The 23,547-nt window shown below is 43.5% G+C and overlaps 2 protein-coding genes across 5 annotated transcripts in view; one reads left to right on the top strand and one right to left on the bottom strand.

Annotated features, from left to right (window-relative positions):
• The window catches only part of CFAP44 (cilia and flagella associated protein 44), a 41,864-nt gene extending 37,305 nt beyond the window's left edge, over nucleotides 1-4,559 (bottom strand). For 2 of the 4 annotated variants that reach the window (XM_071433345.1, XM_071433347.1), the window contains exon 1: nucleotides 4,136-4,473. The gene's annotated coding sequence lies outside the window, so the exon portion shown is untranslated. The other 2 variants (XM_071433346.1, XM_071433349.1) reach the window with 2 other exon arrangements.
• An 864-nt stretch (nucleotides 4,560-5,423) lies between these two features.
• Nucleotides 5,424-23,547, top strand: ILDR1 (immunoglobulin like domain containing receptor 1). Its single transcript, XM_071433344.1, has 8 exons — nucleotides 5,424-5,478; nucleotides 8,374-8,544; nucleotides 10,871-11,020; nucleotides 11,645-11,764; nucleotides 11,909-12,055; nucleotides 16,355-16,486; nucleotides 17,485-18,290; nucleotides 19,432-23,547. Exons 1-8 carry the CDS (start codon nucleotides 5,424-5,426, stop codon nucleotides 19,471-19,473), a joined length of 1,623 nt encoding a protein of 540 aa, XP_071289445.1. The 3' UTR covers nucleotides 19,474-23,547.

The raw sequence follows: 23,547 nt of genomic DNA, 5'->3' as shown, positions 1-23,547 counted from the left end.
CTTAGTAGAGCGAATTCATTGGCTCAGGTTTAGGACTCCAGGATCTGAATAAATTGCTGCAGCAAGACTTTCATCTAAATACTGTGTATTGGTGGGAACTGACATGATTTAAATGTGTTGAGGTTCTCTTTAATATACTGGGATGAGATCTGCTTTTGAGACAACAAGGCTATTCCTTCACCTTTGTGGTGGACTTCACAAAAATATCTGGAGATAGACATTCTGAGATCACCTAATATCTTGAATGGAAAAGCATGAGAGATGAATCCTTAAGAAAAAAAAAGCACTTTCTTCAAAACATTTTAAGATAATAGAAAACAAATCTAAAAGTTAGCACCATTTTTTTAAAAATTAAACAGTTTAATAACACCCCTCCCCCATATGATTTTTATCTTTCAGATCATCTTTTTCAGGGTGCTACATTTTTCACTAGTTACTATTTTCCTCTGAAGTGGAAAAGGTCCACATTTGTCATATAAAAACCACACACGTTGACCATTTTTACAAAAAAATGGTCAAAATTTATTCTGCCTTTTGATTTCATATGTGCTCTCCACTTTCAAATGAAATGCCTCAAAATGCACATTGGAGCAACTTTGCATTAATATTACAGCATGAAAAAAACTATCCAAAATCAGAAAATTCAAAAGTTGTATAGAAAGAAACATGAAAAATCAGAATAAGAAATATGGGCAGGATGCAAGCAAATCCCTCTTCATCTGTAATCATGGCTTTGATACCACTAAGAAGTCCCTAAAAATGCATTTCCTGTTTCCAGCTCTTGGTCAGAATCCATTTGGAAAAAATATTTTGAGGAATTTCAGGCTTTTCCAATATTTCAGGAAAGGCAAAGTCTCTTAACAAAATGCCACCCACAAGAAGGACAAAGAGGACAAAGAAATATTTCAGATATGTCATTCTTGTTGTTCTGTAGACAATCTTCATCCAAAGGTCCTGAGTGTCTTCCACAATCTGACTTTCCTGCATAATTTCACATAAGAATTACGAATGAGCTTTTATACTTTTGGTGTGGTGAGAAAAACTTGAAAATAGACAAGCAGAAAGTTTTACATTTAGAAAACAAATGAAAACAATTGCAATGTATCTCAATATATTTAAATGAAATTCATGAGTTTTTAATGGGGTAACACAACTGATATCACTGAAGTTGAAGAAATAGTTATAGACTATTTGCATAAATAGATAGTGGAGTGTTCAGAGACCTGAATTCTAATTCCAAACCCAATAATGACGTGTACAATTTGTATCAGCCATTTCACCTCTGGCTGTCTCAGTTATCTCCTGTGAAAAATTAGATAATAATACTTACACATCTTAGCAAAGTGTTTTGATATCCACAGAGAAAAGAGCTATAAAATTTCAAATTATTCTAACTAATTAGCAATCATTTCTCTTCTAAAAATTAAGACTATCATAGTTTTCATTATAAATTAATTCCTATCTGGAAAATGCTTTAGGCTGAAAGGGGATATGAACATTTCCGCTTTCATTGATATCTGGGTTCTAGTTAAAGAAAGATACTGCAATGTCCACTGTGCACATTTTTGTGATGGCATTCAAGCACCAAAGCAAATTCTGAATTTAAGAACTCAGAAGAGGCTCAAGGGGATAACATGTCTACTTTGGCTGCAGATTCTGGCTTTCATGAGTTTGCTGATCCTGAAAACTCTTGTGCAGGCTCACCATGACAAAGGCATACATTTCTCTGAATGTTGATTTTATTTTTCGGGGGGGAATTGGCAGGTTTTTTTTACAACAGCTTTCCTAAATCAGAAAGATTTAAACCTTTTGATACTGAAAACTGAGATAATGACAAGTAGAACTGATGTGATAAGTCTAGTGAGGAAAAAAAAATCAGCAATCATAATTTTTCTGCCAATGCCAGACCAGGGTAGTAAGTACATTTTCCTCCTAGTCCTGGTAAATCAAGACACTGACTTGAAATACTGTACCAGATCCACGTCAGTTTCATCATTTCCAAGAACTCAGGAACTTATTCCAAGTAAGGACTGAATTCAGGTTATCCTTGTTTCAGTGGAAGTGCTACAAGCTGGGAATTTCAGCAAAGTTCCATTTTCTTTCAAATTGCCCTTTTCTTAGCTATGTTCTCAAAAGCCACAGAATGGAGAAATGTGTTCATTCAGGCATATAACTTCAGTTATTTCAAAGTTAAAATGGTTTTTTGTCAATTTTGCTGCCACACAGAATCTTTATATATGGAAGCCTCTCAAAAATTCTCAGTAAATTTGGACATTAAGTGATTTCTCATCTCAGATAATTGTCTCATTTATCCAAAATACAGCATAATTAAATCAAATGGGTTTTTATTTGCTAACACATAAACAAATTCAGTGAGATCACACCACTTTCTTTCTATTTTGTCATCCTACACTTTTCTTCTTTCCAGAAAAAAAGGTGTTTAAATGTGTAGACCTCATAAATGCAGTTCTTGCCATCATAAACCTTGTGACTGACACTTCAACTGCATAAAATACAAGAAAATAAATAATTATCAAAATGCAGCCTACAGTTTTACTTTAGAAAACAGAACATATCTAACAGTTATTTTAAGGTGTCTCTCCCCATCATGAACTGTTTCAGTGTGTTTAAATGACATCCCCTATCAGCTTTTACATCCACAGAAGAGTGATCATCAGTTCTGACCACTAATTCAGTTTATGTAGAAATAGGGAACTATTACTGCAGAATAAAACTGCAATGCTATTAGTACCAGCAATAAGCAAGAGATTAAAAAAATATCTCTACATTGTGCTACTTCTGCAGGATTTTATTTTTTTGGTTCCTTTCAAAATGTGTTAATTTTTTTGAAGAAAAGCTTTACCCGCTGGTGGGCTTTGGATTAAAAAAAAAAAAAAAAGATAAAAATGAAAAGACACTTGGTCTTTCTTTCAGCAGAGATTGTTATTTCTTTAGTTGTTTTCATTCCACATGAAGGAACTCAGTTTGTCCCAGCACTGCCAATCCTGACTCCTCCTAGCACTGCACTGTGAGCCTTCCAGGCTCCACTCTCTGCTCTTCCTGACCTGGGGGTAGCACTGGTCTAAAACACAGCTGCAGCTTTTGGGTTTCATGAGGGGTGTCTGCCACAGGGAACGCCATACTGATCATCTCTTCTAGGGTAAGACATCTTCTTCAAGTCTAGCTCTGCTTTGGATGTGTCAGGTTTCTTCCCATCTGCCAAGCCCTGTTTTTTTAACTCACTTTCAACCATGGTCTCCTCAGCACTCTTTTTTGAATATTTCATTTGTTTTTGAAAAACAGCAGACCATCAAACATCTCTCTCAGCACTCTTTTTTGCATCCAGACCACATCAGAGTACATCAGCAATTTACTGGGCTGCTGATGAGTGCAAAATGGGCAAACAGGAGAGTCTTGTAAAACTTAATTTCATTTAAAAAAAAAAAAGAACATTAAAGTCTTATAGTGTTTACATACAGAAAGAAAAATATCCAAGTGTAAATCAGGCATAGAAACTAGTGCTGTCTGTATATCATTATCCATCAGCACTAGAATATTAGTAATAAAAGTCAGTTTAGGTAATCAACCCAAGATCCCATGGAAAAAAAAAAAGTATTAGAGAATATGGCTGCTCTTACAAAATCGTGAAGACTTGAGAGCAAGGAGAATAACAAAAAGTATCAATTCTCACAGAGTTAAGTATATAAATTATTTACTAGTCAGAGACCAAGACAGCAAGGATAAAGCTACAAAGCAGGATTTAGACACATTAGCTTTATCATAGCCCCATTGTCTCCTTTCTTCCACATCAGAAAGAAAAAAGAGATGGACTGGAGCCCTGCGATTGTTCTCCTCACTATTACTATGTTGCACACATGCAAAGTATTTTCCTATTTCATAGGAGAAATAAATCTAACTCTAATTTACAATCTTACACCTAAATTAGCCCTCTGTATGATCCACGTATCCTAGCTCTGACACATGCAAGCAAAAGTTCCAAGTCTATTAAAGCTGTCCTGTGAATAAAGGTTACCAGGTTTCTACTAAGCAGAAATAACAGCAGGTGACATCACTAGTTACTGATTAACTTACAGTGTAAAAAAAAAAATCATAAAAATGAGTATGAGAAGATTACCACAAATGCAACAGGCAATAAAATTAACTGCCTCACAGACGGCGAAGAAAACCCAACGAGTCCCACATTTCAGATGAACTACGGGACGGTCTATCCCTGTTGTGGGATATTCATTCCTGTTTAGCGGGGATAGCAGAGGGCAGGCAAGGGACGCCTGGCGCTCCGAGGGGCGGGCAGGGGAGGGAGCCTCAGCGGGGCCCTGGGGAGGGTGCGGGCACAGAGGGGCCCCGGGGGGCGCCGCGGCTGCGGGGCCCTGAGGAGCGGGGCTACCGGGAACAACCCACGGCACCCGCGGGCCCGCCGGGGGCGGCTGTGCCCAGAGCGGCCGCGACCTCCCCACAGCCCCGGTACCTGGGCCCGGAGCGGCCGCGCTCCCGTCTCCAGGCAACGGCGGCGGCGGCGCAGCGCCCCGGGAGCGGAGCCAGCGGGCGGGTCGGCGGCGCTACCGGGCCAATTGGAGGGGCTGGTGGTTGTTTTACTTTGGGTTGTTCGGGTTTTTTCTTTAAAGTAACCTCTGCTTTGGCCACGGTTGCGGTCCTTTCAGAACTCAGCGGGAAAATTAAATTAGCGACAGATCTAGAGGAGACAGTCTTGAGCTGCGCCAGAGAAGGTTTTGGTCGGACATTAGGAAGAATTTCTTCACAAAAGGGATGATTAGATATTGGAATGGGCTGCCTAGAGAGGCGATGGGGTCACTGCCCCCAGAGGTGTTTAAGGAAAGACTGGACGAAGCACTCAGTGCCCTGATCTAGTTGACATTGCGGTGTTTGGTCACAGGCTGGACAGGTGGATCTCGGAGGTGTTTTCCAACTTTTCCAACCGAACCGATTCTGTGATTCCGTGAATTCCCCAGACGTTCTTCCCGCCCGCAGTCTTTAGCATGCGCTCCCGTGCGCCCTTCGCTTGGGGCACTCGGCTAACTTCCCATACACCTGTGTGTTCAGGAGATATATATATATACACTTTAATTTTGATACAATAAATGCATGTTTTGGAATATATATATTATATGTATATGTATATGTATATGTATATGTATATGTATATGTATATGTATATGTATATGTATATGTATATGTATATGTATATTAAAAGCAGTTCTTGAAACTGCCGACTGGTATTTTGTCTGGCGTTCCGGCGGAGGGTGCAGGTACAGAGGGAGGGGACTGCAGCCGGCGGCAGCGCCCGGCCCAGGGACAGGTGCCACGGAAGGGGAGGGACAGTGGGTGCGACGTCCCCGGGCGGAGGAGAAGGAGGAGGAGGAGGAGGAGGAGGAGGAGAGCGCGCCATGGCCCCGCGCGGGCGCTGCCGGTGGGCGCTGCTGCTGGCCTGGCTGCCGGCCGGTGAGTGCGGCCCGGGGCTCACGGCCCCCTCCGGAACTGCGGCCGCCCTGCCCCGGGACACCCCCGTGGCGCCGGGGCCGGGACTCGGGAGGCGCCCTCGGGTTTCGCCCGGGGTTAAGGTGGCGCGGGGTCGAGGGAGCGGCGGCGGCCCCGCGGTGAGGGGAAGGGGCGGCCCGGTCCGGTCTGACGCTCTCCCCCCGCGGTTCCCCTTTCCCGCCCGCGGGGCTCTCCCGAGCTCGGCGCGAAGCCGTGCGGAGACAAGTTTCGCTCCCCAAAGGTGCGGCTGACCTCTCTCCTAGGAGGAAGTGGCCTCCTGCTTCCTGGCAGCCTCCAGTATCGGTCGCGTGCGGCCAGCTCGGCTGGGACCTTGGCGCTGGGCTCGAACATGCGGGGATCCCGTTTGGCCTCTCGCAAACGCCCAGCCGAGCTTTTGCTACTGGCTCAGGAGCCTCAACCTCTTGGGGATTTCTGGGGTAGCTGCAGTGCTGGTGCACCTGCTGGGCACCTGCCGGAGCTCACCTCGCTGCCCACGGACAGCCTTCAGCCAGCAGTGTTCACTCTGCCAAGCTTTGCGGGTTGCCTGACAGCTTCTAACCTACCCTTGGAAATAAAGTGGTCATTTGGCTTCTTGGATGCCCGGGTCTTGGCTGATGGTACGGCTTTAAAGTTCAGTTTTTCACGGAGGACCACTGAAGGAGGCAAAAAAGTATGGAGGGTATGCTTGTTTATTGTCTTGCTTGACAGCTGTGTTCCTGGGAGATGCTCTAGCCAAAACTTGGCTACACTGGCTCCAGAGCTTCGTGCCTTCATTGCAAAGCCATAGATGTAGCCAAAACTTACTAGATTGGTGGTGTCCATATTTATTCTTTCCAACTAGGATAAGAAAGATAGTGTCCTGCAGTGGAGTAATGCAGTCCACGTTTAGGACCCAGCCTTAATTTCACAACTTTTTTGTTTTCTTGGAGGAGGTTAATGAGAAACATTGAACATGCAGCAACATCTGGAGAGGAACAGTAGATTTTCAGCCTCTTTAGAAAATAAGGAACTTACCCTTCAACTCTGGCTGTTTTGCAGAACAGAGGTAATGAGAAAGCATCCCTTCCATAAAGAGATGTGGGTTTTGTTAGTAAAAAGCACACAGTGGTTTTGAATGTTTTATTCTTACCGGAGAGATGCTGTTGTAGAAAATCCATGGAAAGCGTTCTGTTCCCATGAGCCTTGACAAGTCAGAATTCATATGGGTTTCATTTAATTGACACTCAAATCATGGTTTTGCCAATCTTGAGAGTTTGAATTGGTTTCTTGTGATTTTCTTCATTAACACCCCAGAGTCAGCTATTTCACAGTGAAAGCTGAAACAAGATGAGTGGAACTACAGTGCTTTTGAATAAGAGCAACTGTAACTACCTATCAGCAGTCTGGACCTTGCAGCGCTACAGCATTGTAAAAACTTGGTTTATCTAGAGGTTTGTACATCTCCTACTCTGTGTTTAAGTGCATGTGTGTGTATATCTCATTTTTCAGAAAAGCCTTGGATTCAGGGGTTTCCCTGGCTTTGCCCATGTTTGTGTGGTATTCTTCAGGCAAATGAGTTTGCTCTGCTTGTGCTTTCAGTTGGCTGACAAAGAGTCCCATTTCAAACCAGAAACTGAGCAAGTGTGGCATTGACAATACCCTACTGCAGAATGACTTGCTGAGGCAGCATGCACCTCTGCAGCATCTTTTCCACAGTGTGGAAACTGTGAGCTCATATTTGCCTGGAATGTAGAGTGGAGATGGCAGCCTAAAAGGACACTGAAAGATGCTTGACAAAGAGTGATATTTGCAGTTGTGTTCCAGATGTTACTACATAGCAGTAGCAGTTTGTTCTCTTGCTCTCATCCTGAAAACATGGACTAGAGCGAAAATCTTTGAATATATGATAAAAATCAAGTGTTGGTTCATGGAGACCTGTACAGTTGGTACCTTCAAGCATCTCACTTTCCTTCCTGCCTTTTCTTGCTGTCGTGCTCCACAATTAAGAAGAAACTAGTACAGCACGGCAGTCCCTGCCTGGTTCTCTGGCATGTATTCCAAACAGGGCATCCCACACTTGCCCTGAACTGTTTGTATTCCCTTATCAAAGGCAACTGGTGATAACTTTGCTATTGTTAATGACAAGCACAACTTACTGTACTATCAAAGTTTAAATTAGATAGAGACGTTTCTGGAGTATAGCTGAACTACAGCATAGCTTATGAGAAACTTTGCAAATCCTCCTTGAGTATGTTCAGCTGCTGGGATGGAAAGTGCTGTGGAGGTTGTTGGAATGAATATGTAACAAATACATAATGATAGCTTTATTTAAAAGGAAAAAAGGGAGTAATTGATGTGTACTGTTCTGAAGTGGTGATAAACAATTAACTGCAGTCCTACAGTCTGAAAGTTGTATTGTCTTAATCCTGGTCACCATTAGATAACATTTGATGAGTGTCTGAGCAAGACCTTGATAAAATTCATTTGGTGTCTATATAAACATAAGGCGCTGCAGAACTTTTCTGATTAGGATTAAAAGCCAAGGAAGTCCCATCCAATGTGCTTCTGGGACAGTTTTCCCTATGCAGATGGAGAACACAGAGTGATGTGCTGCACAATGGCTACTCGTGCTTTGGAGAAAATAATTCAGTCCGTAAAGAGGGCCAATGAAGCTTTCTTCTGTCAGGGGAAGATGAGGCTCCTGTTCTAACCAGGGTTTGTAACCCTGGATGACTTCACCAGAGGCACTGGGAGGTTGGTAGGTGCAGGTCCTGGATGGGGCCAAAGGAGATGTACTTGGGTCATTGCTCTGGTGCAGATACTGTGATGGGAGGCCTGAGGAGTCTGTGAGCTGACAGCCTCCTGTGTTCTTGTTTGCAGGTTGCCTCTCGCTCCTGGTGACAGTGCAGGATGTTGAGCGTTACACCACCTTATTTGCCACTGTCATCCTCAAGTGTGACTACACCACCTCGGCACAACTGCAAGATGTGGTGGTGACCTGGCGTTTCAAATCCTTCTGCAAGGACCCCATCTTTGACTACTACTCAGCCTGTAAGTGTTAGGCTCATCTGCTGAGGAATCCCCCTTCAAGTGGGAAGAAAGGGGAAGGTAGACTCACTGGGGTAGTAACAGGTTTTTCACAGTGACCCCTTCCTATGCAAAAACCAGGTTGTGACATTTCCCTGCATTCCAAGGAAATGCAGGTCATGTCTGTGATTTCCTTTGAAATGTCAAGGCCTTATAAGATCACAGAAATCCCAACCAAAGCAGCTCTTTTGTCCTCCTTGTCATCAAGTCAGAGTACAGGACAGTTCAGCTGTGGTTGACGCAAGTCGATCTTGGAAGCCCAGCCTTAGGCTTCAGCATGTACGAATGCAAGGGCCTGCAACAGGTGGGCTTTAGGATTCCACGGGGGTCCTGTGGTTGGAGCTGGATACCTGTGACCAGATGTTACTGATTTTAGGAAATAGAAGAAACACATGCATTTTGAAGGGCATGAAGACTTCTAAGTAATAGCATTTAGTAGTGGTGGGAGCACTTCATGTGCAGATGTTCTGGTGCAGGCAGCTTAATTCAGGGGGGTTTAATATGGTACACAAACTGCATCCCAGGATAACTACTTGGTCCAAAATGGTGATGATCCCTCTATGTTTATTTGTGGAAGAGGCTAACAGCAGGCTTGTTAGTTAAAGGAGCGAGAAGAAGCTGAGAAGTAAGAAGAAGCTGATAAAGAGCTCTCTCTAAAGCTGTAACCAAAGAGACTGAGAGAAGAAAGATAAGAGAACTTCGCAGCTAGACGAAGTATTTTTAGAAAGTTAGTTGAAGTCACTATAACTTTTCACTAATAGTATTATGTTGACTTATTGTAGCTAATAGTTAAAGTAGAAGAAGCATAAACAATTAGAAAGTGTATAAAAGTCAGCCATGTTCAATAATAAAGAATTGCCAACTGAGACTGCTTATGGTCTCTGCTTTGTGTCGTGACCGCCTCGACAGCGACATTTATTGTTGGTGTGGCCTCAGTTGGAGTATTGTATGCGATTCTGGGTCCCAGGATTTAAGGATATTAAGGTACATCCAGAGGAGGGGAACAAAACTGATAAAATATCTGGAAGACACATCTTGTGAGGAGCAGCTAAGAACTTTGGGCTTGTCTAGTTCAGGAAAAAGGAGGCTGAGGGGTGACCTCATTGCTCTCTACAGCTCCTTGAGAAGAGGAAGTGAACAGGGAGGTGCTGCTCTCCTCTCCCTAGTATCCAGTGACAGGATGTGTGGGAATGGCTCAATACTACATCAGTAGTATACTACTTTACATTTTAGTCAATCCTAAAGTGATCAGACAGTTGGACTAGATAACCTTTGTACATGCCTGCCAACTGAACTATTCTGCTCTGTTCTATTGTTTGTAAACCCTGCAGAATGTTTAGCTAGCCAGCCATAGCATAACCGTACACTTAGGACTGAGCTCACAGTGGGTGCTGTGCCCAAACTCTCCTTTATGCAGTCTGGATGGGTTGGGTAGGCATGTTACCAAGTGCTCTACAGCCTAGTTCCCAAGCAGGTGGGTCCCTGGCTCAGCTGATCCCAGAAGAATGTGAGTGCTTTAGGCCCAGGCTCAAGCTAATAGTCCCCAAAAGGGACTTCATACTCCATTTTAGGTATAGCAGTGAAAGAGCCTTTGACAAGCTTTACCTTCATCTCTCTCTTCACTATGAACTGTTTACAGAAAATGCTGACCAAATCAGCCGTTTCCCCAAATCTCAGATCCTAAATTCTTGGAAATTCAATGTTGGTTTATGATGTGAGTCTGTCAGAAGAGTATTGTATAGAAATTGCCTCTAGTCCTCCATTAATTCTCTTGTGCATCTTTACATTTAATCCTTAGCTGGAATCAGGTGATGGATTGTTTTCTGTCTTCATGAGCTCCACAACATGTAATGGGATACAGGAGGGAAAGGGAGACAATCCATAGAGCAGTTCATGTATGTCTGGAGATCTTGCTTGATAGATAAACACCCTTTTGTTTTAGTTCTAGTACTCCTGGGTGTTTTATGACTTTTTCTTTTCAGCTTCATACTGGGAGCTGCTTCCAGGCTACCACCATTAGCTTCTTTCTACAGTTGTTCTTTCAGTTGTGAGTACAGGAGGAATCTCCTCTGCAGCTCCTGCATTCTCAAAATCTCTGCCGTTCCTGTGGCTCTACCTCTGTTTGTTTTTGAGTACTCCAAAGCAGCTTTCTGGTTTGAAGCCATGGTTTGTTTTGCTAAACTAAAGCAATTGCACACAATGTACTCAAGAATTTCTCTACTGCTCACAAGAGGATATAAATTGCTCTTTTGAAATAACTTTTGCCATCTCTGATGATGTGTGTTTGTAGCATACCAGGCTGGTTTAGCCCTTGGCCAGGACCCCTCAAACGACTGCAATGACAGCCAGCGGAAGGTGCGCATTGTCATCCAGAAATATGGGCAGAAGGACCCTGTGCTGGGCATTGACTACCAGCAGCGAAAGATCACCATTCAGAACCGTGAGTGACCTCCCAGGCAGGCAGTGAATTCAGGAATTATCCAATATCTGGGTCTGCTAAGTGAAGAGAAGCATATACATGGCTAATGTAATCTGTAGCTTATATACTGCCCATGGTAATGGAATAAGAGCAGGGAAGGGCCCTGTCCCCAGCTGGCCTGAGGGTGTTTGGAGGCACTACAGCCTGAGGCTGAGCTGAGGATGCCAGAGCATTTTGCTGAAGAGCACAACAGCTGAGGAGCTCAGAGGCTAGAACACAGTTCATTCTTCCAAGTACTGCATAATTGTCCAGGTGTGTTATATGCTCCCTGCTGTCCATGGAGCACTAGGTATTGCTCCACCAGAAGAGCCATTGGGATTGCTGACCTAAGAGGGACAGTGATCTGTGTTCCAAGACCAGTTGGCTTCCAGCAACACAGAAAACATGGACTGGCAGTGAATGCTGTTTGTAGGTGTTCTCAGTGGACTGAAATGAGATAGTTTGAAGGTGATGGCTATGCTTGGGAAGAGGGGAGATGCAGTACCCTCTGTCTCCAGCATGCAGAGGGCTCTTTTTAGGCGGAGCCTGAAAGTAGTGTCTGTCAGTCACAAAGAGCCCACTGACCTCTTGATCCCTCTCCCACAGGAGCAGACCTTGTCATCAGTGAGGTCATGTGGTGGGACCATGGCATGTACTACTGCAGTGTGGAAGCACAAGGAGATACCTCAGGTGATGCGGACAAAGAAGTTAAGCTGATTGTTCTCCGTAAGTGCCTGTGCTTTGTTACCAAGATATCTCCTCCTGTTCTCCTCCACCCCAAGACATCTCCAGCAGTGGAGAGGTGCTCAGTAAGCTACCATGGCCAGATGCATCAGGATCAATCCTTTTTCTCTCTCTTTTTTCCCACAGACTGGCTCACAGTACTCCTCATCATTCTCGGTGGTCTCCTCCTCCTTCTGCTTATCGGTATATGCTGGTGCCAATGCTGCCCCCAGTATTGCTGCTGCCACATCCAGTGTGGCTGCTGTCCAACACGGTGCTGCTGTAATCAGAAAGGTGAGGTTCAAGCAAATATGCATCCATTTATAGCTTCTGTCAAGATAAGAGCTTGGCTGGGAGCTTGCTGAGCTCCACTTCCTTTCTTTTGTTTAGCATCCATATAAACTGAGACATTTCTTTGGCCAACGTGACCTCCAAGACCAGCTAATCTGAAATTCAAGGAGGGGATCTCAGATAGATGGAATCTATCTTGCTCTGTATCCAACTATCAGAAGTTTCTCCCTGCTCACACCTTGTTACCAGCTTCTCTCACCGTCCAGAGCACAATCAGTTCCCTTGCCTGAGTAGTTCAGGACTTTCTTTCCTGTCTTGTGGTTCATATGCCTGTGCATGTGAGAAAGGCAAGAAAATACCTTGGTTCTAGTCTCCAATCTAGTCTTTCTTTCAAGTATGTTGCTCTGAGAAGAATTACATTAAAATTGGAAATTTTTTTATCTGTATGTTTTCTTCAGAGCTGTTCCTTCTACTAGAAAAAGGTTTGGTTTGGTTTTCTTTGGAGAAGGAAGTGAGAAGAAGGTGGAGAAAGATGGTTTCTCTTGCTGGTCAGCCTTGCAAGTGCATTCTGAAGTTTTGAGGGTCAAAAGAAATTTTGTTGTCTTTGCTTTTATCAGTAATAAAGTTTCTGCAGCCAGACTCTGTTCTTTTAGTAAGGCTACAGATTGAATTTTGGCTGTTAATTTCATATAATCTCTGCATTCCTGTAACTGAAACTTGGTTAGCAACTAGTAGACTAGTCTCCCTGAAGCTTATACAGTCTGACAGTAACAAAATGCAACAAATGTTTATTTATCATTGAAATCCCCAGGTTCTTTCCCAGATGCTACAAGGAGAGGATTTATGAACAAGGATCTCTGATTCATATTTACCTTTACCCTCAAAACAGCTATTTTAGCTTGGGTGTTAGTAAACTGTGAGAGTTTTAGATATAAGCTCAATTTGCTTAGTCCTTACAAAGAGTGAGCAGAATATCCCCTCTGTTGGTAAAACTGAAACTAACATTGGAGGCCTTACAAGTTGTCATGTAAAATGTGTAGCGTTGAGATGGCTGTGGAAATCTGGCAGAAAAATCAATTTCTGTGAAGGGGAAGAGAGGTGATGGAGATGAGACTCACACCTCCAGACTTCCTAGTTCTCAACAAAAAAGAGATTCAGAGTTTGCATGAGCTCTTTTCTGTTTTTCTGTGCTGCAGATTATAGCTCACTCCAGACTGCTGCTGTTATTTCCTCCTGTTAAAGAGGAGGAATTCTTGCAGGGTTTTCTAAACCTCTCCGTGTTCATGAGAGAAGGGACAGAGAAGTCCAGCCTCCTTGACTGGATGCTGGATTCTGTGTCTGTGATTTCCATCCAAGCTGCCTGCCCTCTGAATCCACTTGGCAAAGGATCCATGTGCCTGCTCCTCTCTGCTAATACTGCTGAACTGCTTCTCTTTACTTCTTCCTGCCTCTTACTTACTTTTTTGCACTCCAAGAAATGAACTGGAGGCCTTAAAAAACCACAAGAAGATAGATTCAGGGGACATCTTAAAAACAGTGCTGAGGAGTAACATTCCACACAGCTGAAGAGAAGGCAGAAATCCTCACCTGTGTAGGATCACAGGGTGAGCATGGGTGCTTCCTTCCCCGTCGTTGGCCACTAGAGGACAGCGTGGATCTGCTGAACAGTCACAGGTGCCAGTGAGACAGGCACAGGATAATCCTGGGTGCTGTGAATCACACCATTAACGAGCGTGGGTTTGAAATGAGCAATAAAAGGAGTGCATTGTTTGAGTAATTCAGGATTGATGTACAGAAGTATTAGAAATGCCCAGGAGCAAGCCAATTACATTCCCTGTGGAAAACTCTGAGAAAAGCCCATCAGAGTAAATACACGTACGACCTCCTTCTGTTCCTATTTGTTCCTTTTCTGCTGTGGACTTCTTCCAGTAATGAATCAGGGGAAAATAGGATATACTTGCACCTGGGTATCACTAAGTTGCAAAATATTTTATTTTTATACTTGGCCCAGCTGCTGTTAAACTCTGTCAAAGGTGGAGAACAGATTTTTCCAACAGAGTAAATGGAGGGAGCAACACAACTTTCTGGCAAAGCAGGGTAGCAGTTTTGGAATTAGGGTGAATCTGACCTTCCTCAGAAAAATACGTTCACTTCAAAAAGATCTGTGACTTCTGTTTTGAAGACGGGAAATCAGAGTATATATTGGATTCAAATTGTAAGGCAAAGTATCTGGGGAAGGAAGAAGGGCTGATGATAGTGAAGGAAGACCAGGGCTAATTCTGGATTTCTTCAGCTGTAGGGACAAATCAGGAAATGACAGGGGGAGGATGACTGGTCCTAGTGACAGCCTTCCTACCTTAAGAGGGAGTATGCTAAGCAGGTGTGCCCACAGGTGCTGGGTCTCTTACTCCTCAGGCAAAGACCAAGGTCAAAACCCAGAACACACACTTAGCAGGCTCTAGGGCATTAGAAGAATAGGAGAGGGAGAGATAAGGCCTTCTCCTTCTGTTTATCCCACTTCTTTGTATTCTTTCTCTCGTCCTCTAAATTTGAAATGTAAACTGGAAGGATATCCCTTGGGGAAAAAAAAGAAAAGAATCAAGTTTGACATAAAGTTCTTGGAAACTCCTACCTCAGACCACACAACTTTGAGGATACCAGATTGTTAGGATTAAAACTCCTGAACCTTCCAGCTTTGTAGTTCCCTCTGGTTGAAGCCAGACTGGGGAGAGTGAGGGAGTTTGCAGTGGAGAATTAAGTGGAGCTGGAAAAACTGGGGAGAAAAGGAAGGATGTGTTGAGGGGCATGGTCAGTCCTTTTGCTGCAAGTGGTGCTCTGGATAAATCCAGTTAAACAGCTGAAGGAGGACATGTTTAATAACTGGAGTGCTACTTAAAGTGGAGGGCTCAGTCCCAAAGATTGTGCAGTCTAAATGCTGCCTACTGTAGTGAACCCAGGGGACAGAATTAATTGGAGCTTAGCTGTAGCCTGGTTTCTTAAAGAAGTAAATCTTATGCAGTCAACCTGTCTGTCTATCCCTAGTCTCTTTCCCTCCAATAGCTTTTAATTTCATCAGCCAGCTTCAGCCAGATTGATCAGAGGGGTAAAAGTCTCAAAGGCAATTATGTTCCTATCTGTTTCTTGACCTGTAATGTTTTGTTCATGCCTGACCAGACAAGAGGCTGCAGTAAAAAGTTTGTCACTTCTGAAACTCCAGGAATACCATAAAAGAGAAATTTTTTAAGGTACTGTTGCTGAAAAGCTACAGCCAGTAATAACAGACAAACCAGGCTTTGTAAGATCAGGGACTTGCAGAATTTACTTGCTTGTAAACTTAAGTTTTGATTAATTGTGGTCAAAGAAATAAGTTTCTGTAAGATGTTTTTAGGTATTCCCCCAAGAGAAGCAGCAATGAGCTATGCTCTGAAGGCAAGTGAGCAGTTTATTAGCTGCTTGTCTATGTTGAGGAGGTGAGATAGAAATGATGAAAAAAAGGAAGTGAAATTGGAATCTGACCCCACAAACAGATGTCTGGAGTTAGCAGTGGTGGAAACTCTGTGAAAGAGAGAAATTTCCACTGTTTGCTCTTTTGGCACCCTGGACATTGCTGTTGAGAGCAGGAAATTTAGTTTGTTCACCACTTTGACCATACTGTCTTAGAGGCTTTAATTTTAGCAGTCATTCTGAGGTAAATTATGGAGTGACAAGAAGAGTGGTCAAAAGAATAGAAAGGGAAAAGCTGGACAGTGCACCTCTGAGTGCCCTCTTTGTGAAACACAGAGAAAATTATGAAGTGTAGAGTGGAAAATATGATCTGGACAGAACCCACATAATGGTGGCAAGGAAAGGTCTCATTTAGTGGGAAATCAAAGCCAAAAGGGGAAAGGACCAGTGATGAGCTGAAAGAATTTCGAGAGAAAGAAAACTGTTGCATGTCTTGATGTATGAAACATTGTTTCCCACCTTTCTGCAGCTCTACTCTGTAATGACAAGGCAAGTAGAAGTTTTAACTTATTATGTGCTGCATACTTAATCATAGTGTTATTTGTTTCCCAGTTGCTAAACTGGAATCATAATGTTGGGCAGTAAAGCTTTTCTTCTATTTTAGGTACTTTTTTGAAGATGTACAACTTTGTATTGGAATTCCCTGTGCTCTGTTTTATCTTCATCATGGGGTGGAGAGAGATTTTAATTTTGTGAACTTCCTGTATCCAAAGGCTACAGCCTTTAAAGCAAAGTGGTATGTGATCTGCAAGCTGTGCCCTGTGGAGAGGTGCTGTAAGCTTTCTTTTTCTTTTACAGTGCTGGAACGGCACCAGTTCATGAAGCGGGCTCAGGCACTTGCACCTTGGTTATCACACAACATGTTCTATGGAGCTGGTGACAGGAACTCAAAACTTTCCTCTTACCAGCTGAACCCCCTGCTGCAACAAGGTGAGACCATGGGCATCATTTCAGAGGGAAATCAGGGTGAGAAACAGGTAAGTTCTTTGGGAAGTTCAGCATTGAGGCTTTAGCCTCTCTACAAGAAAAGAGAGAAAGATGTACCTAGCACGACTGCATGTCCTAGAATGACAGCTCTGCCACATCTGCAGCGCATAAGGTATGGTAAACTTGTCTGGGTACATAAAACCAGCCTGTTATCTTAAGTGTCTTGCTGGGCTCAGTGCTGGTTGAAGCAGTTTAACACTAACTAAGGTGTATCTGTGCTGCACCCCAGTGACTGCAGGGTAAATATACCCAGCTTATCTTGCTTTGTGTGGCAGAGGAGGGTACTGTCTCTTTGTTCTGCTGTGCTGGTCACGGTCAACTCCTTATAGCCAAAACTGACAGGACAAGTGAGGTGCAATTTGTTTGAGTTCTTATCAAATGTCTAGTCTTCAAATGATTAAGGGCAAACTGCCTTCTGTGCAACAGATCTAGCCTGCATGCAACAAAAAATTAAGGACTCTTTAATGAACCAGGAAGAATTTTCTTCTCCATTTGTTGCTTATATCTGTACGTATGTGTATGTATGTGTGCATACATATAAAAATTTTCTTATTTTTACAGTATTTCTCCCAGTTCAATGAAATGCAAAAGGAAACACTATGGTCTTTCTCTGATTATTTGTAAATAAAATATGGTATCAGTGCTGTAGGAAAAAAATGTTCCTCTAAACACACAGACTATATTTCCAGGTATGCTGGACTTCTTACCTCTGTACTGCCTAAAACATGTTAGGTCATGCTGCAGTTTATTAGTTACTACTCTTTGCACCATACCTCATGTGGTCTGGATGTGCTGGTTGTGGTGCCTGAGACTTGTGCAGTTCTTGCAGTGAGGTGGAGCAGGAGAAGAGAAGCAACTCAGCCAGGATCATGATTGCAGAAGGGCCTTCTCTTCAGTGTTTCCTGTTGACTTGCTGTGTTCTCTTGTCTTTTTGTCCTTAGATGTATCTCTGCAGAACAGTCTTCCACTGGTGCAGCCACAAGCCCAGCTTTCCCTTAACAATGGTGTTTTGGACTATCTGGAGTCTGAAATCCAAAACCTGAACATGTCCCAGCTGCGGCCGCCCTCCCACCAGCGGCAGGCTGTGCAGCCCAGCTTGCTGTCCTCGCTGGGCTCCGACATCGTGCCACCTCCTCTTGCCGACCACATCTCCTCCATCCATGGGAGCAGCAACTCCTCACGGCCACAAAGAGCTGCCCGCACCCCCAGGCCTTGGGACTCTGCTGCAGAGGACAGAAGGGAAAACCGGAGGTGGCCCTTGCCTTCCAGTGGGGATTCTCATTCCAGCTACAGTCAGGAGCCCTGGGACAGGCAGCGAGAGGATCATCCTCAGAGGCAGAGAACAGGTGGCTACAATGGCAGGCCCCAGCACTCCAGACGGGATGTGTCACCCCCATGCCAAGCTGAGAGGGGCAAGGGCAGCAGCAGTTTCTATCCAGAGGAGACCAAGGAGCGCTCCAGCCACCATCGTGGTGGGAGGCAGGAGCCCGGGGCAAGGCGGGAGTACGAGCACCATGCTGGGAGGAGCAATTACTCTGGCCAGAGGCGGCACAGCTACTCCCCCCCCTCTTCTCGCAGAGGCTCGTGGAGCTCCTCAGAAGAGCAAGTCCGTGTGCCAGTGTCAAACCGCCGGCGGAGGAACCGCAGGTCGCGGGAGTGGCCAGAAGAGAAACCCCCCAGTTACCGCTCGTTAGAAATCATCCCAGCTCAGGACAAGAAGCACAAAGGCAGCGCAGGGACCCGCTCGGTGAGTCAGCTGCCTTTGTGCTTTCCCATCTAAGGGAAAAGGTGCAGTTTAGGGAGTGAGAGGGAATGTTTTCTACTTTCTGTAGCCTGTTGTCTTTCAGAGGCCAAGGAGCAAGGAGTGCTCTGCACAGCATGGTTATGAAGAGGCTGCTGAGTTCCCAGGCTGCTGAGGCTGCCTTTTGAGAGGCACTGCCTGCATGTAGTGTGTTCAGGGGCAAAGTAAAAAGTCAAATCCCTGGAAGTGTTCCATGCCAAGCTGGATGGGGCCCTGAGCAACCTGGCTTAGCGGAAGGAATCCCTGCCCAGGGTGGGGGAATAGGAACTAGGTGATCTTTAAGGTCCCTTCCAACCCAAGCCATGCTACGATTCTGTGATTCTGAAATAAATTAAGTCCCCTACAGGGTGACATGTTATATTCCTGTCCCCATCCAGAGGCTTTTGGGATCTTGTGTATATATTGGTGTTAAAATAGTTGTTCTGGTACTGACTGGGGAGAAAGCACTTCCAGACTAGGCAGCAGCATCCATCCCTCTGTAACCATCTCTGGTGCTGGTTTACTTCTGATTTCTTTTAAAATGTGCATGATATTTTTAATATGGCACATATGGGAAAACATCCATAAAGCTACATGAAATAACCTTTAAGGTCATGGGTGGCATGGATGAAAAATGTGTCATTCTATAGGCGAGGTGGAGAGGATGACTCCTTTGTTTGGACTCCTGAGAATTGAACATATGTTTTGTGGGCGGTGAACAGCTACTGTTCACAGCTCTTCTTGTCAGTTTGCACTGGGATTATACTTCAGGTAGCAACTTAAGTGTGAAAAGCTTCATATCCAATTGCTAATCTCCAAATTAGACTGTGTATTCCTCCTGAAAAAATGAAGATTCTTTTAAATCAAAAAATGTTAAGTGTCCCTTATCACACATATGCAGAATTTTACCAAGTGGGAGTATTTTGAGGGGCTGTATGTTGCACATTACCATTTTCCTTTCTGTGTTGTGGAGGGAAGTGCAATTCTAGTTCCAGCTGGAAGGTGTATATGTATAAATGGTTTTTGTTATGGTGCTCAGAGCAGGTAGGAAGACGTAGGATTTTCTTTCATCATTCCTTGTTCCTGAATCTTTTATTTTCTCTTGCAGGACAGAGGAAGTTCCCACAGTGGAAGAAGCATAGTCATTTAATGTCAGTACTGGAAGAACTAAGACTCCCACTGGACTCCTCCTAGTTTTTCTACTATTTAGGTTGGCATGGCTGCTTTTGATTGAGCAAATAAACAGCAATAAAAGGTTGGGCCAACAAACCCAATGGCTGGGTTCGTTGAAAACATTCTAGTAGAAACAGCAGATTTTTAAAGTAAACAGTGTATTCCAGTCTTTAAAGAGAGATACCAGTTCTCCTGATTAAGTGCAGTGGCACTGCCATGAGCCCAATCTGTAGAATGCTGGTGCAGGTTCCAATGTTCATGGAGTTGTAAAGTCACAAGACAGTAGAATAATTTATATTGGAAGAGGCCTCTGGAGGTCATCTGATCCAGTCCCCTGGGAGCTTTGTGGGGGGAGGCACAGCATCTTTCTAAGGCCCTTTGTTGTGCTTCAGAATGTGTAATGATTGTTGCTTCTGCCTGGCTGCTCAGCATAGCTGGGACAGTGGCTTCCTTTTGTCCCCACTAAGCCTCTCTCCCAAACAGGAGGATCATGGTGTAATAAGGTCTCACTGGCATGTCTGCAAATTGTCAGATTATCTGCTCTTTTGAGCCTAGACCTTAGTGCCTTAAAAGATACTTGTTCTATCTTTTCATCCAGAGTTGAATTTATTTGTAAACTTAAAGGGCTAACATTACAAAGATTTGTCCTTCCCTACAGGGACTGAGCAAAGTATGACTACTCTCCTTTACACCATGGACCACAATTTCCTTTACCTCAAGGAAGCATGGTTTTGGTGAATATATCTTGCCTAAGCCATGTACTCTTTTCCATACATTTTATATTCTCCCTTTCCTCTCCATGCCATGTATCATATACATGGGGTGGGATAAAGGACTCTGAAGAAGGCTTATACTCACCGTTTTTACTACTGTCCTTGATCTTTACCCTGACACACCAGCCCTGCATGTGTGGTGCATCTGATCTGGAGCTGGACTGTAGGGTTTCCTCAGTTCTCACCCTGACACTAGAATACAGAATTTCTCTATGCTTTGAGACCAGTTGTGAAGGAGATCTTGTCATTTCTCCTTGATGAGATTAATCCATTGTTTTAATTTAAAATGTGCTAAGAAAGAGAAGCTCTGTGGATGCTGGCTGCTTCCAGAGAAACTGTCTTGCCAGAGGCACCTCTTGGATTTAAGAGACTCCAGTTTGGCAAGGAGCTTTTAGAGAATCTTGTGAATTATTTTGTAACCCAGAGGCACTGGAGATTGGCCAGTACCAGTGACTGTCTTGCCTAGCTTATTTCCCAGCCAGTGCAGCATGGGACCCTGCTACTGTTTGTTCTTTAATGTCCTAATTACTGATGTGCTTATGCTTTTCCCTGGAAAACTTGGAGAGACTTTCACTTTGTCCACCTCCTTTTTTTTTTTTTCTTTTCTTTGAACAATGATGGGAAACATCACACTTTGAACAAATGGTCCTAAATGGATATCTAGTGCAGTTGCTGGTCAACCCAGGGCTACTCCAGGGTGCTTATCTTCCTACAGTTTCTTGGCTGAACATGCTTATTTGTAATTCCTGCCTATGGAGATAAAGCAGAAGGATGAAGGAGCTTCTCTGGTTGACTTTGTTTCAGCACTGAAGGCCTACTTTTTGAAGACAGAGGGTCTCTTTGCCCACAGCTGATGACTATCACAATTTTTTTAAAAAGAGCTAAAAGAGTAGCTCCAATGTTTGAATTCAAGAAAGGAGGGCTGTAATTAGCATAGTACTTGTCTGCATTAGGTCCAGACTGAACAATGTGAATTGACCCATGAGTCACATTTGAAATATAGGGAATTGTGTTTGCAGAACTTGCAAAGCTAGGATCACTCTTGAGTCTATCAGTCACTGTCTGTGGATCATTTTTTTCTAATTTTATGATGTGCTTAGGATTTTATGAACTACCTTTTTGTATGATGGACTGGTATTTTTATTAGTTAAAAGGCATTTATGATGACTAAAATGACAGAAAATTATATGGGGCTGCTTCTTCCAAAACTAGCAAGCAGTTTTTACATTAGCTTTACCCTCTGCTGACTTTTAGCAGATAGCAAGGGCCCTGCAGATTCTACCCTTGGAAGCTGAATTGGTTACTTGGAATTTGACTCTCTCCTTGTGCCTCCAATAGGTTCATACATCATGCAAGAGAACTTTTTCCTGTCCTAGGCCAAATGTCCAGGTTTCAGGAAAGGGCTGCCCCTTTCTCCATCAAAGAGTAGAGGCTATTTGAGACCTGTGGTGAGATCCCAAGATAGTTGCATGGTAGGAGTTCACTCCTTCACATTCAAATGTGTACAAGCCAATACATATCCAACAAGTTTTCCCAAGAGCAAGAAGCTGCTTGCACTGCAAGGAAACCAAGATGACTCTCTCTGTAACAGGAGCAGCTGCTGCAGCTGCTGGAGTATGAGCATGCTAACAGCAGAGGTGGTGCTTTCTAATCCACATCTATGAAGGAGCCCTCCATCTTTATTTGTTCCTCTAGTCCCCATAATTGAGCTAGGGTGACTAATTGTGGATTGTGAACACAATTCACAAACTGTTGAGTGAGTTTTTGAGAGGTTTTATCTATATCATACTTGATTTCCTGTTCAGTCACTTTATTCATGTTTATAGAAACATTAAACAAAACTCTTCAGGGAAGATTGATTGTATCTCTGTGTTAATTTTGTAATTTCTTAAATTGTGACAGAAGTAGATTGGGTGATCCAGCAGGGAAGCAGAAATGATACCAGGCTTACTGGTCTGCAGACCACTGTGGTTCATAAAGCACCAGTTGGTGGGCTGTGAAATAACGACAAAGGAAATCTGTCTTTGCATGCTTTACAGCTTCAAGCGGACAGAAAAGTGGGAAGGAAATAGGCTCAGCTTTAGATGCTTATTTCTGATTTTAATTGGCTATAAATGAAACCCATTGTGGCAGCATTGCACAATACAATGTGGGCCCTTTTCCTGTAAGCTCACAGGGTCTTTCACTTTTTAAGAGAGAGAGAGAACTGAGCAGCTCCAATACAGCACACTGAAAGAAATAACAGTAGGAAATACCCTAGCCTCATTCTTTCTACATTGCAATTTATTCATGATTCATTTTTTAGCCATTCCAGAGACCTGATCTTCATATGTCACCTCATTTGTGATGGAAAAAGTTGAATATTTCACGTATGGGAGTTACTGCTATTCTAAACTTTTGTTCTTCCATTCTTGTTGAAAGAACAAGGAATATACCTTACCCCCAAAGAATGATCTTCTGTCTTAGATAAAGTGCCTTCATAGCCACCTGTTTTTGCCTAATTTAAAATAATGTAATGAGTAAGTGACCATGCCACGCAGGGCCAGATAACGTCACCCATGCTACAGTCGGCTGCTTTCTACCTCAGACAAGAGATGCACAAGAGAGATAAAGAGTCATGTAATTTTTCTTTGATTAAGAAAATACTTGCAATATCTGGCTTTCTTGCTTATTTGCAGAGCACCCTGCCATTCTGGAATGCCATTCCAGGAATGGGGGGCAAGGGCTGCTTCTGTGCAATCATTGATATGGTCTTGGCAACTGCCCATTTGGCACTAGAAAGTGCTGAAACACCCAGTTGCTATCCCTGGGATTGTATTCATGATAGCACTGCCTAAAGTTAGGCTGACTTCAGGGCCAGGAAACTTGCCTTGTATGTTAACAGCCACAATGCAAAGCTCTGCGGCAGCATGAATCACCACACAGGGCAGCTAAGTCCCTTCTGTTACTACCTCCTGCAGCACATCAGTTTAAAACACCCACTCAGAGCTTCTTATTTGTTGACCTGACATAAGAAATAAATAACACTTGAGGTTATTGTAAATTAACCCCTCCAAGTAATGACTGCTCATTTCTGTTTCTGCTAAGTGTAATGCCTATGATGTGTCTTGTGCTGGTCTTCTGAATGTTATTCCAGCTGTAAAAGATTATAAATGTGTAGATTCTCTTCAATGACTGTAAAATGTATAATTGAAATATAAGAGAACTTTCAACCAGTTGCTCTAGTGTGTTCTTCCTAGGCAATAAATTGCTTTTTACTGTTTGACCAGAAGTGGAAC

Source organism: Agelaius tricolor, unplaced genomic scaffold (genome assembly GCF_023055355.1).
Source record: "Agelaius tricolor isolate 1412-34295 unplaced genomic scaffold, bAgeTri1.0.p SCAF_9, whole genome shotgun sequence".
NCBI classification, from domain to species: domain Eukaryota; kingdom Metazoa; phylum Chordata; class Aves; order Passeriformes; family Icteridae; genus Agelaius; species Agelaius tricolor.
The sequence above is the reverse complement of the archived record's forward strand: the minus strand, read 5'-3'. Positions and strand labels throughout refer to the sequence as shown.